This window comes from Ruditapes philippinarum, unplaced genomic scaffold (assembly GCF_026571515.1).
Source record: "Ruditapes philippinarum isolate M1 unplaced genomic scaffold, ASM2657151v2 ctg984_1_1_1_1, whole genome shotgun sequence".
Classification (NCBI taxonomy): domain Eukaryota; kingdom Metazoa; phylum Mollusca; class Bivalvia; order Venerida; family Veneridae; genus Ruditapes; species Ruditapes philippinarum.
Genome location: NW_026866059.1, coordinates 185,276 through 198,231, shown reverse-complemented (window position 1 = coordinate 198,231; position 12,956 = coordinate 185,276). Strand labels below are relative to the sequence as shown.

The 12,956-nt window shown below is 36.1% G+C and overlaps 1 protein-coding gene across 1 annotated transcript; it reads left to right on the top strand.

Moving 5' to 3' along the window:
- Window positions 1-2,035: 2,035 nt before the first annotated feature.
- LOC132731139 (3-hydroxyacyl-thioester dehydratase X-like) lies at window positions 2,036-11,771 on the top strand (the record flags this gene model as incomplete). Its single annotated transcript, XM_060717264.1, has 5 exons — window positions 2,036-2,184; window positions 2,841-2,937; window positions 3,692-3,831; window positions 8,447-8,638; window positions 10,053-11,771. Coding segments are annotated over 5 exons (769 nt in total), but the record flags the coding sequence as incomplete, so codon positions are not given.
- Window positions 11,772-12,956: the final 1,185 nt, after the last annotated feature.

The following is a 12,956-nucleotide window of genomic DNA, read 5'->3' as shown; positions in this document are numbered from 1 at the left end:
CGCGGACACCCAGTCAGACCACCTAACCATCCCACCATGTGCGGTTCTGCGTAATTGAGTCTGGTCCCAACAGGGGCCAGCCGGAATTGGCCAGATACGAGCTGTATAGAACGATTTTCGGCTCAACGTCGGCAAAATACCAGAGTATTCCCGACGGACACACCTATTGACCCGCGTACACCCGGTCAGACCCCCTAACCATCCCACCATGTGCGGTTCTGCGTAATTGAGTCTGGTCCCCACAGGGGCCAGCCGGAATTGGCCAGATACGAGCTGTCTAGAAACGATTTTCGGCTCACCGTCGGGCAAAATACCAGAGTATTCCCGACGACGGACACACCTATACCCGCGGACACCCGGTCAGACCACCTAACCATCCCACCATGTGCGGTTCTGCGTAATTGAGTCTGGTCCTCCACAGGGGCCCGCCGGAATTGGCCAAATACGAGCTGTATAGAACGATTTTCGGCTCACCGTCGGCAAAATACCAGAGTATTCCCGACGGACACACCTATATCCGCGGATACCCGGTCAGACCACCTAACCATCCCACCATGTGCGGTTCTGCGTAATTGAGTCTGGTCCCCACAGGGGCCAGCCGGAATTGGCCAGATACGAGCTGTCTAGAACGATTTTCGGCTCACCGTCGGCAAAATACCAGAGTATTCCCGACGGACACACCTATACCCGCGGACACCCCGTTCAGACCACCTAACCATCCCACCATGTGCCGGTTCTGCGTAATTGAGTCTGGTCCCCACAGGGGCCAGCCGGAATTGGCCAAATACGAGCTGTATAGAACGATTTTCGGCTCAACGTCGGCAAAATACCAGAGTATTCCCGACGACACACCTATACCCGCGGACACCCGGTCAGACCACCTAACCATCCCACCATGTGCGGTTTTGCGTAATTTGAGTCTGGTCCCCACAGGGGCCAGCCGGAATTGGCCAGATACAAGCTGTCTAGAACGATTTTCGGCTCACAGTCGGCAAAATACCAGAGTATTCCCGACGGACACACCTATACCCGCGGAACACCCGGTCAAACCACCTAACCATCCCACCATGTGCGGTTGTACGTAATTGAGTCTGGTCCCCACAGGGGCCAGCCGGAATTGGCCAGATACGAGCTGTCTAGAACGATTTTCGGCTCACCGTCGGCAAAATACCAGAGTATTCCCGACGGACACACCTATACCCGCGGACACCCGGTCAGACCCCCTAACCATCCCACCATGTGGGGTTCTGCGTAATTGAGTCTGGTCCCCACAGGGGCCAGCCGGAATTGGCCAGATACGAGCTGTCTAGAACGATTTTCGGCTCACCGTCGGCAAAATACCAGAGTATTCCCGACGGACACACCTATACCCGCGGACACCCGGACACACAATGCACGACACATAATTATATTGTTCAATCTGCTGTCAGATAAATTTTTTCATCTTATGTAGCCTTGATTTCTGTTTTTTTTTCTGGCTAGCCGTAATAGCCGGAGATTGTTGTGATAAGTAATTTGACATTACATTATGGAATTAGCCAATGGTCTTTTGCACAGGTTTTACCGTATAATTTCCGGCCAGCCTGTATAGCCGGAACCGGATTCCGGCTAGCCGGAGTAGCCCGAGTAGACGAAATGAGTTCCGGCTGCTCCGGCTGTTCCGGCTGTCCGGCTAACTTCACGAACATAGTATAAAGTCTAAAGTACAGAAGGCGAGCTTCTTCTTTGAACTGATAATTAAACGTTTGACGGATATTGCATTCGAATATCAATTTATGTAAATGAAGATGCAAAATTGATAAAATGTCATGTTTAAAACAAACCTCGTTGTTTATTCGTTTCTATTTGAAAGACCCTGGCTTCATGTAGGTTTGATATTTTGTCTACATGAATCGTGTTTAGATAGACCTATATGCATCATGAAGCCATTTATTTGATATTTATAAATGTTGCATACAAGCAAAAATGGTAAGCCTTCAGCGAGATTAAAGTACTTTTGATTATGTCTAACTAACATACGATGTATTCTTTTTAGGATTGATAAAGAGCATTTAGCGAAATACAAGGCCCTATGCAGGTACAACCCAAACGATGGCGAAGTACCATTTTGCTATGCAGAAACGTTATTCATGAAACCTTTGATAGCATTGATCACATCTTCAAAGTTCGCCCTTTCACCAATCGGTAAAGTATTTCCTACCATTTTCGTGTACAGTTACACTTCTTTGTCGAAACCAGTCGTCACAAATAAAATAAGTGGAATTGTTTAGTCTCTTAAACATAGGTTGTTTATACTTTGCTTGCTTTTAAAAAAAGAGGGCAACTGTTAGTTGTGTCAGTTTTATTTACAAGTTGTGTCCTTCAATGCCATTTGGACGTTCTTTTAGGTTTTAATTTTTTCTTCGATTTTATTGACCTTTTTTAAGGGTTAAATAGTTATTAAAAGCTAGTTTTCTGTTTATTCACTCACCAATTGCAATCTACAAAACAGTTTGTTCATCATCATATAAGGCAGATTGTATATTCGAAACAATTTAAACAGCCAGAACAGTGAGTATTTAATTGATTTACATTCTTATTTGAGCCTCGTCATGACAAAACCAACGTAATGCGTTTGCGACCAGCATTGATCCAGACCAGCCTGCGCATCCGCGCAGTCTGATCAGGATCCATGCTGTTCGCTTTCCAAGTCTATTACAAGTGGTTACAAGTGAAAAAACTGATAGCGAACAGCATAGATCCTGATCAGACTGCGCGGATGCGCAGGCTGGTCTGGATCCATGCTGGTCGCAAACGCATTACGTTGGTTTTGTCATGACGCGGCTCATTTGTTTTTTAAGGTCTGATACATATCCGGCAGAATATCAAACAGTGGATTCCGTTACAAGAATACATGAAAGCCAAATTTACTCTTGAATTATCGGTAAAACAGTATAGGTAAGGAACATATATTTTATAACTACATGAACAACTTATATGTTTCAATTTCGGATATTATCCATTGAAGTATGCCTACGCATGACAGAAAGGCTCGAGCAAATATGATTGACTTAACGATAATTGATATGTTAAACTCATTCAACAAAAGTTGGTCTATTTGATTTAAAATGAATAATTGTCACATTCGTTGGTATGTATTTTCTATTTTCATTGATATGTTGCTGTTTAAACAGTTTAAATTGAAAAAAATTTCAAAACGAACACTCAAAAAACGGCAAAACTGAAAATGCTGAACGCTCGATTCGATTGACTATGTAGGGCATTATGATATGTCAAAACTAGTTTGAGGGATTAAATAAGTTGGAGGGTTAACAAATTCTTGACAACTAAAAATTCTCGCATTACAAAATCACAATGATCGGTGACCTGTTCTGCATACTTATGAAAATGAACGTTATTTGAGCCGCGTCACGACAAAACCAACATAATGGGTTTGCGACCAGCATGGATCCAGACCAGCCTGCGCATCCGCGCAGTCTGATCAGGTCATCGCTTACAAACCTTATAACAAGTAGAGAAACTGATAGCGAACAGTATGGATCCTGATCAGACTGCGCGGATACGCAGGCTGGTCTGGATCCATGCTGGTCGCAAACCCACTATGTTGGTTTTGTCGTGACGCGGCTCATTTCTTTTAAATCGATAAGCAATTACTGATGTTGTTTGATGCGATATTTTATTTTTCTTTCAGGCAAAATGAGAGGGGAATCGAGGTAGATATTAACCTGCGGACTATGGTAGGTAGCACGTGTGTCTGGGAAGGCACGATGACGCTTCTGTCCCGAGCTAAACAGGGAAAATCGAGAGGACGACCAGAACGAAGAAACCACGGTACTGTTAACACACCACATTAATATATGATCAGCTAAATGAAAGAACTTTTAGTAATTCAACAACAATAATATTAAAACGTACTTTGAAAAATTTTATACTTGATTTATTTGTTCATTAATCGATTATCTTTTTGTTGCCCAACAGAAAATAGCTTTTCAGTCACATAAATCTAAAATTAAACGCTTAAATTTAGCAACATCAAACGAAGGCCATGCACTACATGTTTTTAAACGAACGAACACTAACTTATATAAATATGTATGTTTATTGATGCATGTAGTTTCCTAAACTAACTTTGTTTATAACTTTTAAAGATATAAAGATTTTATAATCGAATGATTAAAGTAATGAATTCTTGCATAAAGTAAACAATTCATCGTATTACAACCATGCAAGCATAAATATTACTCTGTAAGTAACCAAGTAAGATAGAAGTTGATAGATTTAACAATCTGTATTTTTTTCCTATGAAGTGCAAAGAGCTACATGAATTTTGTGAATAATTTTTACTTTTCTCAAACTCTGTATGTATGTAATTATAATTGAATTTTAAATTTTTTGTTGAACAATGGCCTTGAAGCTTATAGCCTTAACAAAATAGATGAGTGTGGCGCCGTTATATGTCGCAACGCCGCTAAATGTCGCACTTGCCGCTAAATGTCGCACCATTGACGCTAAATGTCGCAACCGCCGCTAAATGTCGCAAAATCATTTGCCGTTAAATGTCGCAATGTTAACGTTAAATGTCGCACGAATTTCCCTTACCGTTAAATGTCGCAACACTACCGTTAAATGTCGCAAGATGTAAATTCATGTTAAAATCATGTTTAAAGCAGAATTATATTACTTTTTAACATTCTCATAATTATTTTTATTGTAATTGCCATTACACAAAAATTGTCTTACTTGTTTTTTTTAGCGAACATAAATATCGAGGTTTTAAGCTACTATATAATGTAATCTTTAGGTTAGAAAGGATAATTGATACTTAATTCTCAATAGATAAGTATTTTTCTCTCGTTCAACATTTTCATTTGTAACCCTGATTGACAACAGATTAAACTTTAAGGTATTATGGTATTGTCAATCTCAGAATTTGGTTTAAGTAATTTCATTTATTTTCTCAGAAACAACAGAATTTACTTTAAACGTGGTTTAGTTGTTTACTATGATCATATGATGCAATATCAAAAGGGCAGATAATCCTAGTTATATTTTTGCAAAAGTTTCCCCTTATTTTTCTAAGATGTTTTCGCCCTGATTAACCTTTTGGTTACGGCTAATTTAAAACATATTCACTTTAAACTTAAAATATATGAAAGTACTAATGCATTTCTAAAGGACAGATGACCCTGAAAGGTACTTTTTCTAAAATATCTCCCTTTTTATATTTTCAAAAAAGAAACATCACAAATATTCACTTCAAACGAGAAATATTGATTGTATATCAAGGCAAATTTTTTATTTTAACAGTAACGGCAATTACGTGAAAAAACACGGTCAATACGAAAATCAAAAAAATATGAGCCGTGTCACGACAAAACCAACATAATGGGTTTGCGACCAGCATGGATCCAGACTAGCCTGCGCATCCGCTTTGTCAAACTGATAGCGAACAGCATGGATCCTGGTCTGGATTCATGCTGGTCGCAAACCCATTATGTTGGTTTTGTCGTGACACGGCTCATATCATGTAGTACTCTTTGGTCATGTAGTATTCGATCCGCAGTCGGGTGCTAGATATGAGCGAATTTTACGATTATATGCACCGGAATTTTTGTAAGCAGCCAGCCCGCATAGAGCGCGAGACTTGTAACCTCGACCTTGTTGGTTCTATTCCCAGGCTGGCCAACTAAAGTTACTGATCAGTCTTTCGGATGATACTTTATGTACCGTGTATGGGTGCTAAAACAACTTGGCACGTTAAAGAAGGGGAAGCTTCTGAAATCGGGGCATATCTTTCTATATCTGTAATTGCGCTATCCTCCAAAATATAAAATGACGTGTACTCTCCTGGAGGACTCGCCCATATGGTCAACCGGTGGGGAGTATAAATAAACGCAAATCCACACACAGTAAGCAGATGTCAAAGTTAAAATTAGTACACAAGATTTAGTACATTTTACGATTTGTCAAACACTATTTACGCTTTGACATTGTGGCAAGTGATATTTTACTCGTCAAGTCGCTTTATACTATGAAAGATTCTCAGTAAATACCATAAAATAAGAATACATAAAATTGATAAAGCTCATATTGGCCTTGCTGTTTGGCTGAAGACAGCTAGCCGTTTTGGAAAGAGAATTTAGGCTTTTTATATCATTGCTTTGCTGTAATGAAAATCTTAATCTGTAACGCTTCATGATAAATATTTCATTGAAATTAAATCTGACATTTTTCGAAAAACACAAGACATGAATTATACTCGTACATATGTAACGACGATATTGGTTAGATATCTGTAACCACTTTTATGTTCTTTCTAAAATGCGCATGTCGACTACGTCATAGTGAAGTTCAAATGACCATAAATACAAACATACGCACAATAGTGTATTTATTTTAAGATAATTTTAAGAACTTTATTTTTCAAAACAAAAACAAATGGAACAGATGTGTAAAGAAAACATCTTTTTAATTTATTGCAACAATAATATGAATGACCACTGCCCTTTTAGCGTTAAAATGGAAATAAAAACACGCATACGACTAGCAAATTTGATAAAAGCATAAACTGTTTGTGTGAACTTCATCCTGCAAATTAAAATCTATTTTAGCATTTGTGACCATGGCCCATTGATCCCTTCCTCAATATATAGGAAGAATACCATGCAAGTTATCTACCTTCAAAATATGAAATACATTTGTCAATAAATAAAGGCTGTAAAAGTGTAGAAATCTATTTTAGAACTGGTGACCTGGACCCAACTGAACCATAACTCCATCCAAAGGAGAAGACCTCAATTCCATGTTCCTACCAAATATAAAAGACCTCTTTCAAAAGAATAATGTTAAAACACATGTAAACATGTAAAAATCTATTTTGGCATTGGTGACTTTGGCCTTTACCCACAGGACCCCCAATTAAACCCAAAGGAAGAGGACCTCCCTTGGCATGTTTGTATTAAACATGAAATACATAATCTTAACAATAAAAGCTTAATGGGCAAAAATGTTGTAAAAAATTCACACCAGTGACCTTGACACTAGAGACTCTTTACTCCATAAAAAACACGGCCATTAATGGCTTTCACCTACCAGATATGGAAGATATCATTAAATAAATTTTTAAGATAAATCCAACTTACCGGAATAGGTTAACCATACAAGGTCCTATTTTCAAAGTGAAAAAAAGGAATATAACTTGGGAAAATGGATGGCATTCATGAACTTTTTCTAAATAAGTAAGTGTGGAAATTATGAATATATAAGTATAGACAGTACTTAAATAAATCCAACTTGCTGGTTTAGGTTAACGATATTCATTCTCAAACTGTTGAAAATGGCAATAACTTGATTAAAATGTATGCAATAATTATGTTACTTGCCATGATCAACTTTATTGTATTGATTAATAAATGTGTAAATTATGAAGCACTTTGTACAAGTAGATTTTAGGAAAAATCCAACTTGTCGTTTTATTATTTTGATCGTTCCATTTTTTAAAACATGACACCAATTTTGGGCTGCCAGGCTCCAGCTTTAGGCTATAAGACTACAAAGTTAAGTGCCCTAAAGGTAAAGGCGTTTTTTTTCCATAATCATGCATGTGTATGTGCTTTTGCACGACCTTTCATAGTGATTTTACTGTATTTTAAATTGTTTCCATATTTATAATATAAGTTACTAACTTTAAGCTACTAGGCTGCCGACTCTAAGCTGTTAGATTGCCAACTTCAGGTTGCAAAGCTGACATCGATAGGCTGTTAGGATGTTAGGCGGCCTCCTCAGGATACTTGGCTACCAACGTTAGGTTTACAGGGCGTTAGGCAAACTCTTAAGGTCCAGGTCGTCAGCAATTTAGGCTTCCTCTTCCGACAGCGAGACAATTTGCCTCCTCAGTCAACTAGGCCATCAGACTGCCACCTCAGGCAGCCTGTCTTTTCTGCCATTTTACAGACACAATTGTACTAAACTATTTACAGAACAATGCCAATTTTGCAGTTTCATTCAAATAGTAGACAATTGTATCAATATGTACAATGTACTTGTATAAGATCAGCTAAAAATCGAACGCAAAACAATATACATTTATTTACAAGATGAGTCTTATCGCCGCCTAAATTGTAGCGCAGTTCCATATATAATAAATTCACTCGCTTTCAAATTGAGTAGGCAGATTTAATTAATATGATCCAACAATAAAACTTGAGTTCAACATAAAATTACATCTTGCGACATTTAACGGTAGTGTTGCGACATTTAACGGTAAGGGAAATTCGTGCGACATTTAACGTTAACATTGCGACATTTAACGGCAAATGATTTTGCGACATTTAGCGGCGGTTGCGACATTTAGCGTCAATGGTGCGACATTTAGCGGCAAGTGCGACATTTAGCGGCGTTGCGACATATAACGGCGCCACAATGAGAGTGCATTCTGTGATTTCAGATAAAGAAATCATCTATAGATTCGATGACGATTTTGAGGTGCCAGCAAGCTGCGGGGTCGACTATGCTAAGTTAACGGGTGACTGGAATCCGCATCATTTGTATAGGTGGAGCGCGTGGTTGCTAGGATACCAAAAACCTATAGCACATGGCATGTGGACATTGTCTAGAGCCATTGCAAAACTACAAGAGCGTGTGTATCTCGCTTTTTATTTTCTATTCCACGTTTGTTTTTCCTTTAATGCTAATTTCCAAACGAACATTAAAGTTTCCTAGGTATATAATGAACCGATTATTCAAATACGTGTCATAAATTTTCTTAATAACATATTTTATTTATTAAAGGGACTCAACTGAGGTTTTTAGACATGACGGGTCTAGAAATATGCCTTTAAAGAATAATGTTCCAGTTAGTGTAGGTCTAGACCAATAACTTGTGTGCAAACGTTGAGATCATTTGCTCACTCTGTTTTTCCGCAATTATTCTAATTGCGAAAATTGAACCAAATTCAAAAGCGTTGCAACGTTTTTCACTGCCATCGGGCTATGAATATCATAAAAATACGAGTTTCATTTTATGTCTAAATATATTTCTTAACTAAAATTTGCATGGTTTTCTGTTGTAAGTGTCCTAGTTAATCTGTGAAAAAAATCTGTGTTTTTAGGCTGTAGGACCTAAGTGGAGTTCCTTTAATGATTTATTTTTGCGAACTTTTAACGTTAACATAAAAACTATAATATCAATTATATTTATTATTTAGTTTATGTAAATATGTGACACAAATTGGTGATACATGATCTGATATAACATAATTATAGCAGATAATATATAGTATAGTGTTCTACAATAGATTATTATTGTATATTATTATACATGTATAATTATGTTCGTTACTAATTTACCATTGTTCTATCTAGAAACATTTTTCTAACACATTTCTATCGTTTTTATCATTTTATTTGAAATTTTCACTGGAATATGCCCATTGTGAACGTTTTATATAAACATCAACAACAATTCAGAAGTCTTTAACATCTTCTAACTGTGACCCGATGAAAATTACTGGACATTTTTGAAATTGTCATTGACTGTCCTTTTGGAAACTAACATTTACATTAAATTAATCGATATTATGAGCAATTAACTGCAAACTCTTTTTTTTCTTCAATTTTTGTCATGTATCCTTGACTAACGCTTAGCAATACTGTTTGTGTAAAAGCTTTTGAAATAATTTGGATAATGCTTTTGGTCATAATAAACTTCACGATATATAATTTCAGATCCCCTGCTCCTAATAGCTTGTCAATAAAGCGAAGTGCATGTGCTTTTTAAATGATAAAAGCGTTTGCCTGTTTTAGATGTACAGGTACTCTGTGTTAACAAGACGCTTGATTAACTGGCGTATGGTCAACTATACTTTCTGTCAATAACATTATGCTGTTTCTTTTTCATCATCAGCGAATGCTTTTTATTATTTTTGTAGAACACTGAATTCTTTCCTACTCAACTAACCTCGTGTCAGCGAAAATGACATTTATGAAAATTTTAAATTAAGATAAAACTACAAAAAATTCTAACTATTGACCGTACTATTTATATAACGCAGGTTTTGAGATAACATTAGATGGACGGTACGAGGTTTCTTGTGCGTTTAAGCGTCCATTGTTTATGCCGGGAAGTGCTGTGATGAAGTTTGATGACGGATCAATGATATCTGAGTATTCCGACTGTAACGTTTTAGTGGAGGAGAAGGGAACCAGCATTCCTCATCTGACGGCCACTATAAAGAGTCTGTGAGATATACTCATGTTCGAAGAATAAATCCATGTCATCCATTAGTAACTATTTAATGTGAGATAAAGAAAATAAGTTGTTTTTGTATCTTAACAATTAACCTCAAAGAAATATATGTTATAAGTTGATAATGCTGTTTTACACTAGCAAGAAATATGTAAGAAAAAAAGAACGAATGTTTTACTTCTGAATAACTGCAATAACTTATTCCTAAAACAACACATAGTTAAAACAAATCTTATCTATCCGTTTAACAAGATAAACTAGACAGAATCGAAGTTAACGGGATGGTTTCGCAAAATGTTTATTTTAGATAAAATATCAGGAATTTGACATGTTTGTAAACACAGATGTCAGAGTCTCTTTTAAGTTTAATAGATGCAAGTTACAAATAGGTCCAAATGTTCTTTTTTTGTGTGTGCAAATAAATTAAATTTATAATAATGACTGCCACAGGAACGAATATATACATACTTACAATAATACACAACCTGACTGTACTATTATTATTGTAGTAAGGTTGGTATTTTTAGAAATCTATCAGAACTTTGATTATCAGCTGATGTAATTATAGTTCTACAGCAAAGAAAAAACATGAAGAGAAAAGGAACTGGACAAAATGTGAAGAACTAGCAAGAGCAGGCCCTACACATGTTGTTGATTATTCATTTTTAAAAATGAAATGAGCCATGCTTTGTAATTAGATGACCATCTCAATTAATGGTGTCAAGTAAAAATGAAAATGAAAAAAAAAATGATGAGCTTTAAAATTTTTAGTGGTCATAATTTCAATAATTTGTATGAATGTGCATTTACTTGAATGACAAATAAAGAGATAGTACACATCAATTAGGGACTCCATGCATTATTATGACATTTTATTGTGACTGCTAAAGTCAGTTCAATGTTTTATTTACTTTATCTTTATGAGGTATGAAATGCTGTGTACTATTTCTTATTGTATATTTGTAATAGGGTTTGTAAGCGAACAGACGTGATTCTGAAAATGTTATGATTAAAATGCCAACAAACATTAAATTAAGACGGAACACATTTTTGAAGGTATCATGTATTAGTTCTCGGTCATATTATATTTATAATTATATATAATTTGATAAAAATGATATTGTTAAGATTTTTAAGACTTGTTCAACTATTTGGATTATATGTATGGTATGTATTGGTCATGGCTATCAAAATTTGTATGAAACATGACCTAAATTAAAAGTGTATTGTTGATGCTTGTTTTCTTAATTTACGATATCCTAATAACATGCAATATATGTACCCCCGAAGTCCCAACATTTGAAATTAATGGCCTCTAGATGACATATTTTTCTGTCGTAATACTTCAGCAGTTGACTGTGTTAAACTGAACTTTAGGCAGGAACTTCTGATAATTGAGCCGTGTCACGACAAAACCAACATAATGGGTTTGCGACCAGCATGGATCCAGACCAGCCTGCGCATCCGCGCAGTCTGATCAGGATCCATGCTGTTCGCTATCAGTTTTTCTACTTGTAATAGGGTTTGTAAGCAAACAGTATGGATCCTGATTAGACTGCGCGGATGCGTAGGCTGGTCCGGATCAATGCTGGTCGCAAACCCACTATGTTGGTTTTGTCGTGACGCGGCTCATATGGTATGAGAAATCCATGACGTCCGGTAAAAAAGAATATTCAAAATTGACTTATCTCTATATCTATGATTAAATACATTTTCAAACTGATAATGATTTTCAACACTCTTGACAGTCAATTTCCCAAGATTATAGATGTTCTATATATCCACGACTTTCCGTGCTTTTAATTTTGCCAGTGGCTTGGTCATATTTGAACCATTGTTGTGCCCTAGATGAATTAAATAAGTGTAACATAAACATCAGACAAGTATAATATTGAAAAATATACTTTTATGATTTTAATAGGAAACTCCATTGTTTTACGTCTTTTATTTTCCTCTTTTATTTTCACAAATGACAGTTTTACTACCATGATATATGTATATATACGTTAACTGCAATGAGTGTATTAGTATGCGCATCCGTCTCTTTGAAAAATGCTCAAAGTGATAAAAACACATAAAAATATTATTCATGTATATCCTGTTACAGCCTTTAACAATAAAATAGTACATACTTCAGCGTTTGTTTGTTAATCTTAATTTTCGATGATTTCCGTTCCGTTCTGTTTATTCTAAAATGTCTGACGAAACACGAATTTAATTTGCAAGCTTTTTCCCTTGTTGATGTCTAATTATTACAAAATGATTTTTCAAAATATATTTTTGGTGGTTTTACTTTAATATTCCTGTCTATATTTTAGTGCTTATTTTCTTAACCTTTTGATCCCATTTTCTTACCTTACCGGAAGGGGCAAGAGACTGTTAAAGTGTTCAGTCCTAAATAAATTTATTAATAATATAGAAGACGTGTCAAACACAAGTGTCAAGTAACAACAACTCGTACACAAAATAAAGAAAATACTTAACAGATTAGCCTCCCTTAGTTTATTAACATTTTCTTCTTAAACGTATCAAATATTATTAATAAAAATCTAATATTTATGTATCGTGACGATGTAATTAGCTTCTTGGATTCATAGATTATTTGCCAATACGATACAGATTAGAAATACACCCACTTATACTGTGCTTAGTTTCAATATCATGAATAAAGTAAACAAATATTAAAGTGACAAATTTTGTTAATCCGTTA